This window comes from Channa argus, chromosome 9 (assembly GCF_033026475.1).
Source record: "Channa argus isolate prfri chromosome 9, Channa argus male v1.0, whole genome shotgun sequence".
In the NCBI taxonomy this organism is placed as follows: Eukaryota; Metazoa; Chordata; class Actinopteri; order Anabantiformes; family Channidae; genus Channa; species Channa argus.
This window is the reverse complement of record NC_090205.1, coordinates 12,127,141-12,149,878: the sequence shown is the minus strand read 5'-3', so window position 1 is coordinate 12,149,878 and position 22,738 is coordinate 12,127,141. Positions and strand designations below refer to the sequence as shown.

Below are 22,738 nucleotides of genomic sequence, written 5' to 3'. Positions count from 1 at the left end.
CAAGTAGCACAAAAATAAGAAGGAAATGACACGAAGTAGTCAGTCAAGGTAACTATCAGCTGAAAATGGATAAAAACATTTTGTTCTCTATATAATGTGTGCCTGAACAAATGAAACGATTTGTTTAGAAATATGTGAACACACAGACACAACATGGCATAGATTATCTCATTCTTATGCCAGTCTCCTACATGCCGACATCAGTCTCCCCCAGCTTTGGCTGCAGAGATTTGCTCCAATTCAGCCACATTCATTCAGTTAGACATTGATGTTAGGCAATAATTTGGTAAATGGTCTGCACTTATATAGCGCTTTTCTACCTATTGGCACTCAAAGCGCTTTACACTGCTTCTTATTCACCCATTCACACTCACAATGATACACCGATGGGGGAGCTGCTATGCAGCTGGCCAACACTCACCGGGAGCAGCTAAGTTGGGGTTCAGTGTCTTGCTCAAGGACACTTCGACATGTGACCGGAGCAGCCGGGGATTGAACCAACAACTGTGAGATTGGTGGACAACCGCTCTACCTTCCTGCGCCACAGTCGCCAAATTTCACGCTCATTTATTACATTTATTCCAAAGCTGCTGTGAACTAAATCCTTAGACCCAATATAGATGTATAAGTAGTATTGGTTGTTTTTCTCATGCTCTTTTCGGGGCTCCATTAAGTATTGTTTGATTTGACATCAAATAAGACGAATCTTTATCTTTTGGCCGCTTTGTTTGGCTTAGTTTTAATATAGTGGCTAGAAAGTTGAGGTAGTGGCTGATGTAACTGCTTCTTTACATTGTACTGCTTCTAGTCAGACTGTGTAAAGGGTTAGAGTTAATCATACATGTAGATGTAACAGCTTGTGGTCCACCAGCAGGGAGCAGCAGACCCCAAGCAAAACAGGACATGTGAGGCATTTTGGGTTCTGTTGAACAACACAGCTTATCCAATCCCTAAGAGATTATATTTTATTGTAAAACAAAAATTTTCAAATACATAACTAAAAACCAACAAAATAATTTTGCAAACAAATTTATTTAAAAAGTTGATTCTCCCTTTCAAAGCATCAGGTGTGTCTTGGTACTAAACATTGCAGAGCATCATGATTTGTAGGAGTGTATACCTGGAGGAAAACACACCAGGAAAACAAAACAGAAATACAGGCTGTTCAGGAGTGTTTCCAGTCCTGTGTGCAGGTAAAAACAAGCACACATTGACAGGAGTGAGGAAGAAACAGCGACGGGCATGAGGTCAGGACCTGATCGAGAAAGCAGGTTTAACAAACTCTGAATTAAACAATAAACTTTGAATTAACCCCAAAATGGAAACTTGCAGTTCCAGAAAATCTGATACATTTAAGAGTCAGTGTAATATGTAAAAAGATGTCATCAATGGAGCTATAATGCATGTTCTATTTAAAATCTAGAAATATTCATCTGAAACCTGATTGAGACAGTGTGCTGATAAAATCAACCTCACAGTCTGAATAATTTTGGAAATTTACAGTTGAACAATTTTCTAGTTTAACAAGCCCATTCCCCTCCCCAGCTGTGCAGTGCCGGTCCAAGCCCGGTAGAAATTGGGAAGGGTTGCGTCAGGAAGGGCATCTGGCGTAAAAACGGTGCCAAATCAACATGCAGACAATGATCCGCTGTGGCGACCCTGAACTCACGGGATAAGCCGAAAGGACAACAAAAAAAAAGTGGTGACATCTCTTTTTACAATTAAAATTATTTTCAGCAGCAAATGTATATTTTATATATGTAGTAAATTTAAACGAAGTAACTGACATGCAGTTACGGTCATTTTCACTACATTTCACAATCTCCATTATGATACATGTTGCTGTGCTAGAAAAGTTCCAACAATGTGACTGATCACAAATGTGAAATGATTCGCTGATCTGTATCTTCTCTATCTAAAATTTACATTTTCACATTCATTGAACATTCAGTTTGATTAAATGAATGTTCAGTGAATATTTCAGTGCAGGGAGACTGACTGGCAATTTGACAGCTGTCTTAATGTCCAAAGAGACACTGATGATTGATCGTAAATCATTAAGGTCACAAACTGATTTTCAACCTGACAGTGTTAGGAAAATTAGGCTTGTAGCCAGCTTCAGGCTTGACAGGTGGGGGGGAGATGGAGAGACATGAGTGGTTTAGGTTCACAAAGTTAAGATTGGCCACAGTAAGACAGTTTCTATTTCTGGAACTGGAGAGAAACTGAGAATTAACAAACACCAATTGTCACTAAACCTGCTTTCTGGACACCCCTCTGATCTCTGCTACCCACTAAACAAACTCCGGTCATATTAACCTATAATATGGAGCCAGGATGTCCTGAGGTCACACAGAAAGAGGCACCGAGTTAAGCTGTTAAGATTTTTTTTTTTTTTAATCTAGCTTAAGTTTCAAAACAATTCAACCTTCATATATGTCAAGACAAAAGAAAAAGCTGCACGTTATTGTAAAACACTGCTTTCTTCTTCATGCACCAGAGATTCTTCTCTCCAAAGAAGACTGGGAGTCACTGCAAGCACTGAGCACGACAGTGTTCTAATGAAAAACATGTAGATTAGCTTATGATATTTTAGACTGATATGATATTTGTGTGGCTATAAATATTTTTCAGAGAAATGATTAAAAAAATAAAACAAAGTATAGTACAGTGCTGAAAAATAAACACAACTTGCACATGAAAAGTTGAAACGGAGAATCCTAAACGTATACTGTATTATGCAGTGTTTTAAGCTGGCTGAATAGTGGCCATTAAATTTATAACAAGCACTTTACATTGGGTGACAATCAACAGAAACACACTCATATTTAAAGGAAACATTAAAAACAAAAAATCATTTGCACAGTTGGCAAAGCATAAATTGTGCGTGACACCACTGCAGCAGAGACAGAGTCAGAGAGGAGCACGATCAAACGTCCTGGACGGCCATGGCCTCCTGTGGCCAGGTGTATGTGTCCAGGCTGAAGGAGTCATAGTCAGGACTGTAGATGTGAGAAAGCACAAATGCCTCCTTGTCCTTCGGCTCAGGATACACCGACGCCAGGTTGTGTTTGTACGCGTAGTCGACAACCTGTCAGACGGGGAAATAAGACATTTGTGGTGAACAATTTTTTAGACATGATCATTAGTCATAAACCATAAACAAAAAATGGACTATTCAACTCTTAAGCCTTCAGCAGTTGTTTGTTTATATCTAATATATGTATTAAATAAATTATACTAATGAAAGAGGTTTAATAGCAATAATTAGTATTTTATTTGTTTATATCTCCTCTCTGCCCTGAGATCAGCAAGGCAAAAAATTCAGTACACCAACAATATTTTACAAAAGTGTGAACATTTTACAAATACATTACTTAATCCTCTCTGTACATCTGAACAGTGCACAGCTGTTATGTCTTACATGTAAAACTTTATGTATACCAAATAAAAGAATAGTGCACAAATTTCAGCACAAAGTATTGTTTTATAAAAACAACATCAACTACGCACAAATTCCAATTATGATCATCTCTGGAAAAACAGATTTTTGAGAGTTTATTGCTGATAATATATATGTGTTATATCTTTAGTAATTGCCATGTAAAAACACAGAAGCTATTATTGTACTTTTTAGGAGAAATAAATAACAAAACTTGGTTGATATTGTGATCAGTTGTTTTCTTTTTTACCCCAGTAATCCATTATGATTACTCCAGAATATACCGGGATCATATTTTACATGTAACGATTGATGTTTTACTTACTTGTGAAAAGCGAGGAAAGTTAACCTACCTTCAATGCAATCTTGAAGGACACCTCTCTTATGTTGTTGAGAGGAGGATAGAGTCGTCCTTCAGCCAGATTCTCCTCTGTTACCATGTCAGCTATTGCCTGAAAGACAAATTAATAAAGTTAATATTTCACTATTTTAACTCTGACCCTATCTGTGTTAATTAATAAGGGTTAAAGTATGGAGGAGGGAAACAAACAAAGAACTTACTGTACATTACCAACAATTTATGAATCAAATTGGTGTAACTTTTCTAGGGTTAGAAATCGGATCTGCATAAATACATGTGGATATATGGGACAATGTGTACGAATGAACCTCTGCTGTGGTAAGGAAGATGTCGTCAGATATGTGGCGCACTCCACAGGCTATAATGCCCAAAGCGACTCCAGGGAAGACGTAAGCGTTGTTTCCCTGCCCGGGGTAAAAAGAACGTCCGTCGGCCAGCGTCACCTTGTCAAATGGACTTCCGCTAGCGAAGATGCCTCGGCCCTTATCACAGAGTATAAAGACAAGGAGTGAGAATGATAAATGATAAGGAATGATAGCCTTAGAGTTAATTTTTTTTTTAAAAATCACTCCAGTGCGATAGAGTTATGGTACTACTCAATAACACCAGCTCCACATTACTACTCCAAGACCGCATGTTTAAACAATCATCACTGTGGATTCTAAAGAGAAACATTGGTATATGTATTTACTGGACCACCACGTATGCAATTACTTTAAAAAAGATTCCTAACTCTGCATGAAGTGGATTTTCTTGTTTTACAGCCTCAGTACACACAATATATTTGGGTTAGAAACACAGAAAGTAAGAAATAACTTAACAGTGTACCTGAATTTAGAACTAATTTTAATCAATTAGAAGCTTTCCTACTCTATTCTGATTACGGTATCTCTAATCTGCATATAGTACACTCCAGCGAGGCTGCACCTTACCTCTGTGAGCTTGTAGCACTGCTCTGCTGTGCACTCTGCCTTGCTGGTTGGATTACTTAGGGCAAAAATGATCGGCCGCTCATTGGAAGACGCCATGTCTTTGATAATCTTCTCAGTAAATGCTCCTCCAATAGCAGCCACTCCTTCATGATCAGGACACAATACAAGTGAATCCAACAGTCTCACAGCAGAAGTTATTCACATGATGTGAACAACAGCCTCCATTTGTAAGATTCATATGGCAAGGGTCAATTATTGTAAGCAAAATCACTGAATCTGTTTATCTTGACTTTCTTCTCTAATCTAAAACGCAGAGGGTGACAACTAGAAACAGTTTTTATTACAAAGCTGTTCCAGTTCATTGCACATGCAGTGTACATTTTCATTAATAAATTGACATTTAAAATCTTTGCAAAACTATGAGGCATTCAAGTAAATAAACAGAGTGAATTAGTTGATTTATAGCAAATTACCCGGTTGTTATTGTTCTGATCAAAGCTGGAGGTTAAAAAAAATTCACCTTCAACAAGTTTCTCTGTTTTTCCACAACTGGTCAGGTAAAACCGTGAATGGATGAAAGAAACAATGTGGGTTATAAAATGGTTTAATGAATGACATTGAAAACAAATGTTCAGTGTCATGATGTTTAGCACTACAACATCTTGAGGAAACCCTGCGCACACTATATCTCTTTCCTTCCAGCTAAACTCACCTATGATAGCTGTGGGTTTGATGGTGTGCACCACCTCGTCCAGGGTCTTAATGTGTGGGTGATCATGGGCAAACTCCTCCTTCTCGTGGTTCAAATGGCTTCTTCCCTAAAATGTATGTAAATATATGTTTTAACTCCTTTTGAGCCTGTTTGGAGATTATCAAACAGAGATAAACACACTACCTTTACAATAAGGCCTTTTGAATCCACCATCCAAATCCTTTTGGCCGCTTCTTCTCTAGTTACACCTTCTTTGGCCATGGCCATCATAATCAGGTGAGCAATACCCAAAGCAGCCTGGCCAAAAAATAAAATAAAAAAAATAAATAAAATTAAGCACAGTCTCATCCTTCAGGGATTAAGGATTATTTTGGAACAGAATAAAATCGTGGAAAACAAATTGTCTTACCTCGCCTGCCCCCTGGAACACAAAAGTGTGGTCTAACAGTTTATTCTTTGTGATCTTCAGAGCAGCCAAGATTCCTGCAACAGCTACTGAGGCTGTGCCTGCATGAAAAAGAAAAATGTATCTGATAACTTTACCAATTCATGTATACAACAGCAAAATTGAGAGACTATAATTTTAATCAAATGTAGGTTCATTCTGTGGTTGTGTTTGATTTACCTCCATTTAGAAGCAAATCTTAAATCTTTAGCAACAAACAAATCTCAGGCAAACACTTCCAGATATGACCCAGTTCACATTTATGATTAGATACCTTTATGGCTTTTGCCAGTAATGACAAACATATGGTCTGATTATACAGTGCAGTGTTTGATCTGCTTGTGCTTCTTGGATATTTTTTTCTTTTTATCCAATCTTATATTTTTGGTTTGCTATGTTTTAAAATTCTTTCGTACATGGTGTATTTCTATACTGGAATATTAGAAAACCTGAGAAGAATGTCATCGGCAATATCTTTGATGTTAAAAGGGTTCTTAATTTCTTGCCAACATCATGGTAACTTTAGCATGGGAGACGCAGAAAGTACCTTGAATGTCATCGTTGAAGGTACAGTATCGATTCCTGTACTTGTTAAGGATGCGAAAGGCGTTGCTGTTGGCGAAATCTTCAAACTGAATCAAACAGTTCATTCCATATCTGCAGGACGACAGTGACCAGTGAGACATGAGGATCTGCTGGACATCTTCTGCATCTTTGTTTCTACTTACTTGTCTGTCACGGCCTGCATGAACTCGTCGATCAACTCGTCATACTCCTTTCCTCTGATTCTCTTGTGCTTCAGTCCAATGTACAGAGGGTCATTGAGGAGAGTCTGGACCAAATATAATAAAATGATAGAAGAGAGAAGTTCTGTATTAGCTGCATGAATCAGTAAATGATTGCATCAGTAATTCTCTAAACTCGTCTGATATGAAACAGTGACTGATTACAGGCAGATATGAAGCTCATAAAACCTGATCTGAGGTCACACTCACCTGGTTGTCAGTGCCAACATCTAGCAGCACTGGGAGACATTGCTGTGGCCGAACACCTCCACAGGCAGTGTAGAGAGCCAGCTTTCCAACAGGAATCCCCATTCCGTAGCTGCCGAGGTCACCCAGGCCGAGGATGCGTTCCCCGTCTGTCACCACGATGGCCTGCACAGCGACAAACATGAGGACACATTAATAACTTCACAGTAATGAGCCACTCTGTGTATGTGTAAAGACAGAGACAAACCTTTATGTCTTCTTCAGGCCAGGAGTTGAGCATGGTAGCGATGTGGCCTCTGTCATGGATGGTGATAAAGAGTCCTCTGTAAACATGTAGTTAATAAGATATCAATAATGTTCGCGGTGTAAAGCCAAGATTGGCAGTGTAATTGATTTGATAACGTGTCTTAGACTGTATTTCTGTCTGCCAAAAAAAACAACAAAAAAACAGATCCGGTCTCAAAAATCCTCTGTTGGTCTGTTTTAGTTAGAATAAGTGAATAGTTGGCAGCCAAGACACTGAAGTTTTGTGATTGGAGATGCTAAATAGCAAGGACAGTTGTACAGACAGATATGGACCCAAACTGTTACCATTTCACAAACAAAAATTAGAAACCCACAATTTTCTCTGCTGTAATTTGCAGTTCATTAATCAAAACCTGAAAGTGGTCCTCTGCATAGGAACTCAAACCGAATGTATGAAAATTAAAAGTGTGAATGAAAATGCCACAGTGCACATTACATGTGATACAACTCACCGTGGTCTCCTGAAGGCGAGTCCGTACTGTTGACATGCCAGGCCGACAGTGGGAGTGTACACGATGGGCATGAACTCCTCGATGTCTGAAGTCAACAAACGGTAGAAGAGCTTCTCATTCCTGTCCTGCAGCGTCATCAACAGGATGTATCTGAGACAGAGAAATCAACAAAACCTTGCAATTTCTGTTTTAGAATTCTGCAAGATCTTCTCTAATTAAAATGTAACTGTGCTACATACGGTATATTCCCACATTTTAATTATTTATCTGAATGCATCAAAACACAAAATTATTGCAAACCCTGCATCATATCCACTTGCATAAACCCCAATGTTGGTGTGCTGTCAGTTTTGTATTCATTTTTAAAAGATTTTCAGTGTTTTTGCAGCATTTTATGGGTTTGCATCAGTGTATCTGTCTTTGTCAAGTGCATCAAACAGTATTGCTTTTTTAAATTTCATTTATAATGGTTTTTATGGCCTACTGAATTAGTCTCCAGTTATTTTGCTGTTTAAATTTGTACTGTCTCGCCATCTTACAAATAAAGGCTGAGTGATGGACCAATAACACGGTTTTAGGCAGTGCCCTGATGAAGTGCGTATACAAAAACAAGCCTTTTTGTTCATTATACAATTTACAATGTAAATGTAGATGGGCAATAAAGAGATGAAAATGGGAGTCAAGTGCAGCTATTAGGAGCTGTATGTGTCTCAACTACAACGCCGCTGGGTGCCCTTTTATAACCCTTTGATGTAACAGTATAATCTTAAGAAGAAAGATAAAAACAACTACTGATGGTGCACTGGCAACAAATGTGACACTGTAAAGAAGATTTAACCAACAGCTTAGATATAGAGCCTGTTCCAAGGCAGCTGCAGCTTCAGTGTGATAGTCTTGAGTGATGCTGCTTCAGCATGATGTACTCTAATTGTCAATGTCTCACTTGTCCAGAGGATTGGTGCGGGTTTCGTAGCTCTTCATCACACGCAGCACTTGCACATCCTGGGAAAGGAAGCAGGGGGGCAGCAGGCCGTGGATGCCCAGTTGTAATCGCTCCTCCAGAGTGAATGCCATTCCCTGCAGGGTGGAGGAGGAGGAGTTATACAATACTACAATTTGAACTCCAAAAACTAAATAAGAAATTACACAATGTAGACCACGGTGACTCATGTGTTAGTCATCATGCTGTGAAGTTAGCCCACACCCAAATGCAGTGATCGCTTTGATTTTTTCCCCAAAGAGGAATAACTTGCTGTTTTTGGAGACAATCATAAATACAAAGGCAGCTCCGAAAAGTCCTACCATTTGTTAATTACAGAGCAGTGAACAACATGAGGCCTAGCCTTTATTGGTAATCAGTGTTGTACACCTCTGCCTTCTGGTGAGGCCTACTGCTGTTTTCTCCACCGTCTCCATGTTGGCAAGCTTCCCACAGGGTGATCAGAGGGGAGTGTGAGTTTTAATCTATTTTTTCTGTCCAATAGTTTTAGAGCCTGAACTCACTCCCCTGTCAGCTTGACTTCTGTTTCCTCCTCTCTGCTTTATCTCTTTCTGTTTCCTCTTGATCATTGCATGCCAATGGAAACACTCACATGGAGGCTAAACTGGCCTTTCACAGTCAGTGCAGTTCACTGTGGTCTTAGCGTTTCTTGAACACGCCCTTGGTCTAGTAAATTATTCATGCTGGAAGAATGAATTGTGAAATGTGATACGGTGTTTGATATTTACAGTGCCTACGGTTTAGAACCACTGTGGCTGCAGTTGTCGCACACGCGGCATACTTTTCTATTAAAAATTTTTTTTTTGCGATGCTGAACAGAGCAACACTACACAGCTTTATTTTAGCAGTACAACAAAAGGTTGAGGTCGACAAAAAGGGGAAAAAAACAACAACAAACACGATGGCAAAAAGCTCTCATCCAAACAATGTTAAATAATTTCTGCTTATTCACCTTGTTTTAAATACACACAGAGTCAAACGCAAAGTCACAGATCAAGAGAGTTTAATTAAACCCATTACAGCGAGGAGGTAAAGCAGGACTAAAGTAAGGCATTAAGGCTGACACTCCTAACCAGCAATGGTAATTAACCAAAAGTGCACGCTCTCTTTTAATACAAGGACAAAGGGAGAAAATGGGAAAAAAGAGAGGTGTCACCTCCTACAGGTTTAAACCTTTTTAATGGCTCCAAGCATGTCAGTTTTTATGATTAGGAGCTTTATTTTAAATACATGAAATTACTGGAATCAGTTTACTGGTTGGCAAGAAAAAAATTAAGTGCATAGATTCAAACTTGCCACTGATAGAAAAGTAAAAATTATTTTTAAATATATATAAAGGTTAATAAAATTCTATATGTTTTAATGAAATGGTGAAAAACATTGTGTCAATTTCAAACCATTTCATTATTTATTGTGGGCTCACATGAACTTGTTACACTTCCTGACTTTTTGCACCGAGCTGACTTGTGAGTCAGCACGTAACTGCTGATTCTGCATCAGTGGGGGAAGGAACTATGCCCGACCTTCTATCAGCCTAAATCAAAGCAATAAATCCCACTAAAGCTAAAGCGAATATCACTTGGTGAAGGTTTTTCAGATCACTTATGACACCATTAGTGCAAACTGCTGCAGCTGTGGGACAAACTCTGCTTTTCTGACTCTGAAAAGACACTTTTCCACACTGACAACACAAATATTAATATTGAGAGGTACTACTATTATGATTTTCTGAACTAATTAAAGTGACAGAGAGCTCACAGAAAACTACAAAGCTCCGATGAGGCCTGTATGTGGGGAGTTTAACTTCTCAACTATCTGACAAAGATAGGGGCTACAGCATTATAGGGTTCTTATAAAGCCTTACTGATTTATGTGGTACCCTATTACAGAACGTGGTGCAGGGGGCTCACGATGTGTGTTTTTCTACACTGGTCATAGTGCATCACCATGAGACTGTGGCTATGGAACTAATAAATACAGACTTGTGTATTTGGGTAACATCCATGTAATGCACCACCAGAATCAAGCAAGATACAAAAAATGACATGTAGCGACTTAAACTACACTTCCCAAAAAAACAGAGCATGCTGATTGATTATTCATTAGTTGGCCTTTTGTTTATAATATTTGTTTTATAGTTTGGCATTATAGTAAATTATCTTTTGGTTTTAGATGGTTTGTTTTTGGATGAAGAAAACAGCCACTGCATAAATTAATAATAGAAATGATCATTAGCTGCAGGTCTATAAGTACGCTTACAAGAATAAAAGGGCTGTGTTTACTATATATGAATATAACACAGGATTTTGTCTTCACGTTTATTACAGGTGAGCTCACACCCTCACCTTCAACTAGGGAAGACTCAAAATGTTTCCATCATGTAGAATAACTGGAACAGGTAAATATGGATGTAGATTTGCCCTCTGGTAAATGCCACAATGTGTCATAGGGGAGCCCACCTTGTTGAGATGTGGGTTTCTGGTGATGTCGTAGCCCCGCTTCTTGGTGCTGACGCTGCTTTTGCGGTTCGTCCCTGAGTGGCAGACCCGCACAGCCTGGAAAGAGGCCCTGTCCGCCGGCAGGCCGCCAGCAGGGTGAAGCGAGGAGCCGCCGAGGACCCCCATCCCTCCGGCTGCCGTCCGCCTGCACAGAAGCAGTGCGGCTCTTCCTGGGAGAGAGTTCATGCTGCCTGCAGACAAGCGTGGAGCAAAAACCCAGTAAGTTATGACTGTAGGATTGTGTGTGCAGCTCAGCAAGACTGTCAAAGTAAAGTGGCCCATTAGCTTCACAGCAACCGAGTCACATTGATAAAAAACGGGTGCTACGCTCACAGGTCACGTTAAATGTACAGCTAATAAAACACATAAATCATGTAAAAGTGACGCAGGGCTGTAGACTGTAGTGCAGCCGACTATCCGTGTTGCTGAGAAAACCCAACTGTGTGAAGTAGCACCGCTAGCCACCTTTAGCTTCCTGCAGGCTTTCTGATAATTGCTGTTTTCCTAATGGAACATCTTGCGCTGCTGCTGCTAATGCTACCTAGCCGGGAGCTAATTGACAATGAATCCTACCTGTAAAGGACGTGAGTCTGCTACACACCTGAGGCGCTTTTGAGCCCGGTGCTGCTATTAATGATCTATTTTATCAGTGGATTTCGACTGGGGAGAATCGACTGCTAACAGCTGATGCCGGAGCCTTTGACACGGACCGTTTCCCTTCCCCAGCCACTCAGCCTCTCAAAGCTCTGCGGCCACCAATCGCAGAGCAGCATGGGGGCCGAGGGGGAGGCCCAGGCCCTACCTCCTTCCTTCTGTCATACAGTAAACACAGCTCAACATCTGCACTCTAAACATTATTCACTGTGAATAACATATAGGATAACACAACTGACTAATTATTTCTACAGATTTGGGGGAACCATGTTGCTGTTTGCATTTATATTGTTCATAAAACCCGCAACTTTTTCTAAGATTAAAAATAAAAACTTTTTACTTAGTCATGCACTGACCTAAATATCACTGAAACACTAAAGAGAAAACCATCTGTACACTGCACTTCACATCAACGCCATGTGTCTCCATCTGCTGGACAGTGTCTCAACACAATCTCTGCAGGTCGTGTGTCATCTCGGCTTCAACCAGCATTATCATCTTGTTCACTTATCCTGTTCACTGTCGCTGGGGGGCTGGAGCCACAGGAAATTTAGGCAATTAACCTAACATGCATGTCCTCTTCTTCTGTGAGAGGAAACTGAAGTACCCACAGGAAACCCACAACAGCACAGGGTGAACAAATACAGAAAGGCAGTAGCCAGCGGGGGATTCAAACTGGGAACCTTCTACCTGTGTGGCTGCAGCACTAACCTCTCCACTAATGTGCTGCAGTGCTTGAAACTTCGTATTGTATAACAGATCAAAAACACCTCTATTACAAATACAGTAGGGTCAGCGACTCACATTTTGTCCAAAATGGAATATTGGAAGTTTTGTTTACAGGGCTGTTGTAGACTGACTTGGTTTTTGCTCTGTGTGAATCTTCACTTTGCCACCTTCTTCACTAACAAGGTGGCAGCCATCACTTCAAAGTTAGCTCTCCAGTCCAGATGGAGACATCCTGTTAGCTCCATCTAACAGTGCATCACTTGTTTTCCACTCTGACTGAGGACGACACATCCACCTTCCTTCGCTCAAACCATCCTACCATTTGTACTCTGCATTCGATCCCCTACACAATCCTGCAAACAACTGCACCCACACTCTTCCTAGCCATTACACAAATCATTACTAGATCTCTCACGACAGGCACCTTGCCCACTTCATTTAAGCAGGCCCAGATTACCCCACTGCTTAAGAAGCCATCTCTCAACCCTTCCCTTATGGAGAATTACAGACCAGTATCTCTTCTATTTCTCAACCAGGTTTTCTTCAAAAGTGGTCACCTCACAAAAACTGCACCTTTGACAGTTGTTGGATATGCTACTGGATTCTTATCAAGGATTTATATCATACTATAGTATGTAGTACATGTAGTACTAGTATTTTGTACTTCCATATTTGTGGATCATATGTTTTGTAGGTGAGTTTTTACACAAGATGCCCTTCCTGATGCAACCCTCCCCAATTTCTACTGGGCCCAGGACCGGCACTGCACAGCTGGGGATGGCTTGTTGGGGGTTCCGTGTCTTGCCTAGAGACACTTCCACATGTGTTCGGAAAGATCAAGGTGCAAACCTCCAACCCTATAGTCAATAGGCTGCCACTCTACCAACTGAACCACTGGCACCAAAAAATAAATACTTTATGTATGTAAAATGTATGTGCATGAAAACTGTAAATAAGTATGGTTCTTGGCTATGTATCTACATACTCTGCAATACTCCATAAAACAAAGCAGTGCAGTAGCAACACACAAGTCAGACAACCTCACTTCTTATGACATTAATATATTGTTGCCATTATTATCACATAAAATTATTATTTTTTTGTCCTTTCGGCTTATCCCGTGAGTTCAGGGTCGCCACAGCGGATCATTTTTCGCATGTTGATTTGACGATATCAACAAGTCACACATTGTTTACAGGGGATACATGCGTTTCTGTCCCAAGGCAGTTACATTAAAAAAAAAAAAAAGGGAACACAGCTTTTGGCATCATTATTTTAATACTAGCCTACATTAATGTAAAATTACTAATATAAAGTCTGAGATTTAATGTACTCACAGCTTCTCAAACCTCTCACTGTCACTTCTGTCTGTTCAGGACCATTACACATTTAAACATGACGCATAAAGACATTAACAAATTCTTACTCCATATGGAATGAATCTAAAAAAAATTTATTAAAAAAAACATTTGATAAATGCTACAGTGATAGCTCCAAATGTCCATGTTATGTCCTTTCCCCTGCTGTCTAACAATGCTGAATTGATACAGATTTTTTATAAAAAGACACAATGCAAAAATACAAAAAAAAAACAAAACAAACAAAAACATGCATGACATTTGTTTGCAAAGACAAATATAAACAGGTGTAGACAGATCATTTTATCCATCACCAGAGCAAAACACACAAGTTACATTTCACACATACAGGAAAGGAATCACACACATCAATTACACAGAGATAAATATAACTGCAGGGTACAAATATACAAAATATTTTTATTACAATTACATACAGTGCCTAAAGAGTAAAGGTAAATCCGTGACATACACTTTCAGGTTTCGCTACAATAAAAGAAAAACTATGTTCTTCCATGCTGACTGAAAAGATTAAGGTACCAACTGTTTGTCTTCATTTTCACCGGTCTGGAAACTTTCAGGATAAAGGTCAGAAATGCTTCAAATCACTACACTGGTGCCGCTACGAGAGCTTCGATCCTAAGAGTGAAAAGTACCAGAGGCAATGTTAAGTTAAAAAGGAGATATGACGATCTGACACACACAAACGCACACAAGCAGGGGGAACGAAGAAGTGCTTTTTACACATAATTAAACAAATTATTGTTTGCTGATAAGTAACCAACCCTTTTATAACACAACAAAATTCCTTCAAAATATATTTATAAAATAAAGTTAATATCTTGTAAAGCATAGTAGACCCTTGCTAACCTTACTTACTAGTTAATGACCGTAGACTGTGGTTGTTTCAGCCAAATATGGAAAATAAACACATTTTTCACAGAACATCAGCCTAAAAGGAGATGTTGTAGTGTCCTGCCACAGATCCTCAACCCACAGCTGCATTACATGAAGAAAAGTTACTGTGCGTTGTTGTAGCTGAATGAAAAACATAACCTGTGGCAGTTACTGCTATTGCTGCACTGAGAACAGGGGTCTTTGAACCACATCTTTGTTAAAGGATCAGTACTTTGGTGATTTTATCATGAGGAGCAAAATCAACTCTCTAGCTCATTAAAACCATTTTTTCAAATGTGAGCACAATTTTTAGTAAATACAAATGTTAAAAAAGAACAGATTCCCAGTTATCTTATTCTTTTGGAACCACCCCCCCCAGTCCCCTGTGTTGTTTACATGCATGACAACACATCAAATACTTTTTAAGACATCCAGGATCATCTGGGCAATTTATCGTTACTGTAGTGGTTGAGATATTTAAAGTGGTTAAAACTGAGAAGACAAAACAGAGCAGTAGTTTATGTCAATGTAATTCAGTATATGTGGATCTTACAGAGAGGGGGTTGTAGTTCCTCATTTCATAGTTGATCCCAGGCTCAATCTCAATGGAGGAGTAGCTGGGGGGCTTCTCTGACCCGCCCTTCCCTTTGCCTCTTCTGTGTCTCCTGCTATCCACCTCCTCAGAGCTCCAGGAGCCTTTGCGACGCTGAGGAGGTGAGTAGCTCCTCTGCCTCTGAGATGCTTTACTGTGCCGCTCCTCCATCAGGTGGTCACGAGACCATCTGGAGCCTTCTCCCCTCCTCACTGCTGAGCCTCCTTGCTCATTCCCCCCATGCGGTGCTCTCCCTCGCCTGGTTTCCCAATCAAAGTCATCGTCACGTAAGATCCCCCGCCTGGGAGGAGAAACTTCTCTGTCCCTATACCCACGAGTGTCGCGGAGGGGGCCTCCTGCAGAGCGATTTGTACTCCCACTGGACTGACTGGATATTCTAGGGCCACCTCCATGACCTCTGCGATCGGAAAAGCTGGGTACACGTTGGATAATAGGAGGCAGAGTGATCACCCTCCTCTCTGTCCCTCTCACTCCCATCCCATCCAGGGCTGACAACATGCTCGGGGGCCCAGGTGTATAGGGAACTGCTGGAGGAGCTAACATTGGCTGTAGCTGAGGATAATGTTGTAATGGAAGAACATTCTGGACCACATGTGGAGCCATTTGAGGTACACTGACATCCAGGCCCCTAACCTGGTTCTCCAGGGTGTCCAACAGCTGGTTGTTTTCTCTGGTGCTGCCATGTACACTGAAGTTGACATGGTGTGGAGGAGGAGGAGGGGGTTGCTGCTGGTGAAAAGCAGCAATGTTTTGCTTGACAGGATAGTCTGAGTACGAGCCTGGAACAACAACAGTTACTTGTAATTTTCCGTTTACAACTTAATTAAATAATCTTCGACAATAACATTAATAATAATAATAATAATAATAAACAGTATTTTTACAGTTAGGTTCATAAATATAGGAACAATTACACGTTTTTTGGTATTCGGCCTCTACGCACCACCGAAATGAAAATCAAATTAAACACTCAAAACTTTATCTTCATTTTAAAAGGGGTTTTACAAAAGTGTAGCATTACTCTTTAAGGACTTACAGCCATTTTCCATGCACAAAATTTTTGGTAGGATGTGTTTAAAAAGAAGGAATTCACTGGCAGCTCACCACAGCAAAACGCCTCAAAGGCCACAGAAAACAACCAAAGTGGATGACTGCAAATTTCTGTCCAGGCTGAAGAAGAACCTTTCACAACATATAGCCAAGTAATCAAGACTTTTGACATATGGCATGTCGCCATAACACTTCGCTGGTGTTTAGTGATGGCCTAACTGTTGATGAAAGTAGTATAGGGTAGTATAGCTGCAGCTGTAGTAAAGACTGTCAAAGCATCTAGATGGAGGAAACACAGCATTTGGGCATGTCCATAGGTTTCATCCAGAAGCTTGGAAGCATCCAAGTATTAATGGTAATAATTATGTTCAGTTGGTTAAAGTAATTCCACACTTTTGTCAAACCCTTGGAATTAAATCTAAAGGTCTTGACATTTGTCGCATGTTTAATGTTTCATTTCAAATTGAATGTGCTGCTGTACAGAGAGCAAATACCAAAAGCCATATCACTGTTTCAGTATTTATGAACCTGAATGTACATCACGACCTGTGAATGAGTTGTGTTACTTGTCATTTAATAAATGTAGTCAAATATTTCCTTTTTTTTTGTTAATTTCTTTTTATCTCTAATTCCTCCTCACATATCTGTCTGTTTAGCTGCTAAAAGACTACAATATGTTAACCAGCTATTTAAAATGTGTGCATCAGGGTATTTTCCCTAAAAACAACTGTCTGCTGGATCACAAAATTGGGACAAATAACAGTGGTGAGAAAACCAAAAACCAGCTACAAGACATCTAAACGCTCTTCTCAAAATAACTTTTTAATCCCTTCATTTCACACTTTGGGTCTCACTGACCAGCTGCCACAACCAAGATAAGTAGAGTTTCAAGTAAATAAAGCTAAAAATTGGGCAAATGCTTTTATCCAAAGCTAATTACGAGTAAGGAACACACACAAAGGGCAACTAAGCTGATCTACAGCTTAGTTGCTGTTTTGTGGCCATTTTTGCATATTTCTCTGTTTGTTTGTAACACAGTAACACAAAAACTGGCCTAACCATCTGACAGGTGGAGCTGACACTGCTCCACTCTGAATAAATATTTTTGTTTGTTTTGAAGATTATTTATTATCATTGTCGGAACAAGAATACTTCCATTACTGTGCTAATTGCTTATTATACAATAAATGTACAAAAAAAAGCATGAAACAGTGCTCACACAGTTTTAGTTTTTTTTAATCTAGGTTACATACCTACCTCCTACTTATGAAACCAAACCAAATCCCACAGTATTAAGTTTTGGCAGGCATTAAATAAAGATATAAAGTTATGTATAAGTGTGGTTTAGTGTCGCTCACCTGAATACATAATGGGGACGCCCTGAGAGGAGGCATTGGAGCTGATTGGTGCATAAATGGGTTGGCCGTTCATCCAGGGAGCCATGCCCTTCTTAGCCTGTTGCAGCATCCTGTGCTGCATCACAGCTGCAAGTAGATATGACATCATAAGCTGCTTGTCGAGTAAAAAGTTCATGCCTTTGTTTAAAAAAAATACAGATCCTGCAACAACTCAAAGATATAGTGATTAGTCTAGTGTGAAAAATGCATGAGACATTTTGTTGGATTTGGTCAACTGACAGAGGAGAAACCTCTGTTGTTCCAGCTCTTTAAAAGTGAGGATTTGCTGTTTAAAATAATCACCAAACTGTAATGATAACTTATGATTAATTAAAGGATTACCAGATAATGAAAATAAACATTAGTTCCGGCCCTGTTTTTGTTATTAAGATGCTGCTAATAGAATTGTTTCCTGTACCGTTATAGGAAGTCAGAAGAAGAAGAGATGAAAATATTCTTTGTGAATATGGGAGGAACAAATTTCATTATAATTGTGGCAATGGTGAGGATGTGATCGATACACACTGTTGAATTAAATTAATATGATCTCATACAATTTTCAAAAAGATAAAAAGGAAGAACCGGTACCAGATCAGTGCTCAGAATCATGATCTGTAAAAGAATAACCTTTAAAGTTCTATAAAATTCACAAAGAGCTTCTACCTTTCTCGGGGCAGCAGCACTTCTGTGGACAACACGGGCAGCGGACGTAGCAGCAGCACTTCTGTGGGCAGCACTGACAGCAACATATGCAGAAGAGCATGATGAGCAAGAGGGCGCCGAGGATGATTAAGAGGACTGTCAGCCAATCTGAAACAGAGGAAAACACGATTACTCATGTCACAACTGATATTTCCGACTGCTTTTACATTTTCCTAAGGAAGTGTAATGAGGCTTACGGTAAACAACAAGTCTGATTTCTTGATCTGAGTCCCCTGTTGTATCGCCGGCAGCATCAATAGCGCAGAAATACACACCGTTATCCCACCACATCACCTCATTGATAACCAGGTCAGCCTCTGTTGACAACGGCACGTTGAACAGAGTCAATAGTGTTTCAAAGGAAAGTGATGCTGCAGAAAGCACAGAATCTTTTGACAGTGTTAGCCTCTTTATCTTTTTAAATAATATCATTAACAGTATTTTCACAATCCCCAATAAGAACTGTATTGTAGGAATGAACATACTTTTGACCTTACTAGAATGTACATATACTGTATACATCAGCACATTTTAAGTTTATCAAAGACTTTAACAGTAAGACTGTTCTCATTATAGAGTAATACTTACTGTTTTGAATGGTAATTTTCCGGTTTCTGTAGTCTGCACCAAGTGTGGGCTCATTGGTGCCCCTCTTCTGGATCACCGTTCGGACTGTGCGCTGTTTGTCGAGGCAGTCGTTGGTGGGGTCCTGGCCCAGGTGAAGAGCTGCCTGATAGCCTGATCAGAAATGCGCTTAGTTTACTGCGTTTTTTTTTTTTTTTTGGGGGGGGGGGGTGGTGTTCAATCATTATTTAAGCCTGGGCTGCTGATAATAATCTTAAAACAACTGAATAAGAATTTAATAGCTACTGTATCAAACATGCAATAAAATACAGACTAGCTATCACACACCAGCACATCATGTTTGTTGCCAATGGTTTAAAGCTGGTTGTGCTTAATTATTTTACAAGATTTTCCTTAACATACTGATGTCCTGTCCAGAACTGATTTACTGCACTTTCTTAAATCACTTTTTTTGTGTTGGTGAAAACTATGGCATTTGCATCAGTTTTTGGAAGTGTTGGCTGCATGGTCCGTGTGTGAACCACTGGGTATTGGGCTATGCTTGATTAGTAAATATAAAGCATCCGCATTTATGTGTTTTTACGACGTACATAAATTTACAGCAGAGCAAGGAGGTCGTCAAGTGGACTGATTTCAAGTTTCATACTAGCACTAGTTTAAACAGCAGCTTTAAAGTACAAATCTCAAAACATATTTGGGTCATTCAGGTAACAGATAAGACCACATCTTTTACCATCTGCATCATTAATACAAATGATAAATCTCCCTCAACCTGTAGTCTCACCTGTAGAGTAGTACTCCAGCACTGGGTCCTGACAGAAGGACTTGTACCTCCAGGTGACCAGGACATCCTGAGTGTTGGCTGAAGTTGAGTAGTCACAGCGCAGAGTCACAGATGCAAACAGAGTCGTGCTCCTCCACGTCTCTGGAACAATCACTTGGATGGACAGTAGCTCTGGGACAAGCGGGAGGAAAGAGTGACATGACATAAATTAAACTGTAAAACTGCACAAAACACAGTTCAAATTAGCTCAAATCATAGCTTTGCTCTTGATTTGTTTAAATAAGAATCTGACCAGACTGGTTAACCTGTTACTCCAGAACTCTTTAACTGTGCACTGTGTCATTAGTAGAAATAACACCTGTCAATCATAAGACATTTATAAAGATTGAAAACTAAGCGGATGACAAAAACCTATAATCATTTGGAAAACTATCAGTTAAGGTCTTAGGTCAAAAGATTAAATCAATAGATTAGATGGTACTATTTTTTATCACTGATTAATGAGCTGATTCTTTTTTTTAGGAAAGCAACAGTTTGATGTCTGCAATTTTGTTGTTGTGCACAGCCAATCAACCAATCAAACAAACAAATAGTTTTACCTCTAATTCACAATCTCTATTCTTATTTCAAGACAAGCAGATGATTTGTCTGGATTAATAGTTAAAAAGGGTAGAGTTTACTGTTATTTATTCAAGGAATGTCTGCAGACCCCTACATTTAAATGAATATCATACACTTTAGTTGATCTTAATTTACACAAAAAAGTACGTCGAAGCCAAAGCTTATCTAAAAGGGATGGTATATTAAAAGATCCCAGCATTTTCACGAACAAGAGTAAGTTATCATAATCCCTCTAAGTGAAGTCTGTCTGCTGTGATATTTCAAAGAAAACAGTCGACACAGAGAAGCCCAGAGTCACGTGACGACACTCCGCCTTGTGCTCTTTGTACCTGTCGATAAATAACTTGTGCACATTTATGTCAATTCCGAATACTTGACAAAGTGGCTTCTCTACACTTCATCTTATAAATGGAACCCACATGAATGTCAAAGTTTTGGGCAGAAGCGCGTTTACTTTTACGCCTTCAAAGCCTCACCTGTTGGCAGGTGAACCAGCAGAAGCGCCACCAGTATCAGATTCCCCATATTGTTTCTCTTTCCGCAGAGGCTTCAGTCTCTTTCTATTTTAGACTATCCTTCTAAAATCCTTCAAAAATCGTAAAGATGTGGAAAAAACCGTCATGAAGGCGCCGCTGTGCAGAGGGATCCCACCTTTCACCTATTGTGACATGTTGGTCCGTGTTTGTTTTCTGTGGTGAAAGACGACCATTTAGAGCTGCACTGAAGAACTACTTTACCAAACAGAGATCACGTCAGAGGCGGATCACCCCCCCCTCCAATCCATGCCCCAGATGACGTCATTAACCCCGCCCCCACGGACAGGTGCAAGATGGAGCGTAAAAAGAGGAGCAGGAAGAGCGATGGACCGCAAGAGGATGATCTGTCTCCGCATATTACGAAGCTGTGCCTTTCATTCTTTATTTTCTCTTCAATATCTTTTTTCTATGTGCCTATTATAATTAAGCTAAATTAACGTTCTGTATAAGTATAAATAATATAAATATAAGCTTATTTATGAAAAAAGCATAAAACTCACCAGCATTGCATGAAAACGTCAATACAGTAAAAAATATAACTTACATGTTTTATAATTCAGTACATCACACTTGTCACACTTGTCACACTAGTATCCTTTGCTTGTATGTTTTTCTAAATTTAACAGTACTTTTACTTTTGCAAAGTCCAGAGACATTTCACAACTGTTCATAAACCCTCAGCTGGGATAAGATTCCCCCCCTCCCCCAATCTCAAATAAATAAAACACACAAAAATTACCCCTTTGATATGAAACAGGTGATAGTTTGATTTATAAATGAATTATTAGTGAATAATGAATGTAAATCGATGTAAATCAGCTCGTCCATATTCTAATTATCCGTCTGTGTGTAAAGTTTGCTCTCAGGATGATTCATGTAGTGCAGGTGTGGGAGCTCTGTGTAGAAGGATGTCTGAGGCTCTTATCCAGGACGTAGAGCCCAGCGAGCTTTACCAAAGACACAAAACAAACCATCTGAGCTAAACTCAAGAGCTGCTCTCAGCTCTCAAGTGTGTTTGAAACCCTGTCAAAAAAGCTTTGCCATCCCATTTGTGTCCAGCTCGGCTCTGAACCTTGAAACCAACTGTCCTGTTCACTTTCTGTGTCGCAGTACAAAACATTTACAATTTTATTTGCAGGCTGTGTAATAAAATAGTATCAGTGTTCTTCTGTTTTTTTTTTTTTGTCAAACCTTCAATAATAATAATAATAGTAATAATAATAATAATAATAATAATAATAATAAACACAAAAAGAGCAGACAGTCAAAGCAAAAACAACCACAAATAGTCACTGTACAACTTTGTAGTAACACAAAATTACCTGAAAGAGACACAGTGGCACAAAGTGACCACAAATAGACACAAAAACACCTTAAAGAGATGCAAACAAACACAAAGAGACAAAAAACACTTACAAAGTCAAGCAAAAATGACAACGAATTGAGTCAAAATGAACCCAAGGTAACAAACCTACAGTGACACAAAAAAAGTGTCCAAAAATACTGTAGATAAATGACACCAAACAACTACAGAGGAAAGCATAATGGCCAGTACCTCAAAATTAAGATTAAGGCACCAAACAAACAAACAAATAAACAAAACAAAAAAAACAAATTGAGAATTATTTGTGAAGCCTACAAACATAATAAAATGAAATTATGTTAGACAGAA

General features: G+C 39.4%; 2 protein-coding genes across 4 annotated transcripts; both read right to left on the bottom strand.

The window, feature by feature from the left end:
• Positions 1-1,013: 1,013 nt before the first annotated feature.
• me3 (malic enzyme 3, NADP(+)-dependent, mitochondrial) lies at positions 1,014-11,893 on the bottom strand. 3 transcript variants are annotated; one of them, XM_067515128.1, is made up of 15 exons: positions 11,742-11,893; positions 11,102-11,331; positions 8,586-8,719; positions 7,643-7,792; positions 7,132-7,207; positions 6,888-7,049; positions 6,621-6,724; positions 6,440-6,549; positions 5,857-5,954; positions 5,631-5,744; positions 5,448-5,553; positions 4,736-4,878; positions 4,112-4,285; positions 3,796-3,894; positions 1,014-3,091 (listed from the first exon to the last, which is right to left on the bottom strand). In XM_067515128.1, exons 2-15 carry the CDS (start codon positions 11,324-11,326, stop codon positions 2,930-2,932), a joined length of 1,857 nt encoding a protein of 618 aa, XP_067371229.1. In that variant the 5' UTR covers positions 11,327-11,331; positions 11,742-11,893; the 3' UTR covers positions 1,014-2,929. The 3 variants fall into 3 exon arrangements, with proteins under 3 accessions (XP_067371229.1, XP_067371228.1, XP_067371230.1); XM_067515127.1 differs by having other exon boundaries at positions 11,714-11,882; XM_067515129.1 differs by lacking the exon at positions 11,742-11,893 and adding an exon at positions 11,606-11,624.
• A 2,064-nt stretch (positions 11,894-13,957) lies between these two features.
• Positions 13,958-21,285, bottom strand: ildr1b (immunoglobulin-like domain containing receptor 1b). Its single transcript, XM_067515132.1, has 8 exons — positions 21,007-21,285; positions 19,910-20,080; positions 19,129-19,278; positions 18,738-18,857; positions 18,502-18,648; positions 17,800-17,925; positions 15,332-16,170; positions 13,958-14,520 (listed from the first exon to the last, which is right to left on the bottom strand). The coding sequence occupies exons 1-8, from the start codon at positions 21,053-21,055 to the stop codon at positions 14,482-14,484; spliced, it is 1,641 nt and encodes a 546-aa protein (XP_067371233.1). The 5' UTR covers positions 21,056-21,285; the 3' UTR covers positions 13,958-14,481.
• Between the last annotated feature and the right edge of the window lie 1,453 nt (positions 21,286-22,738).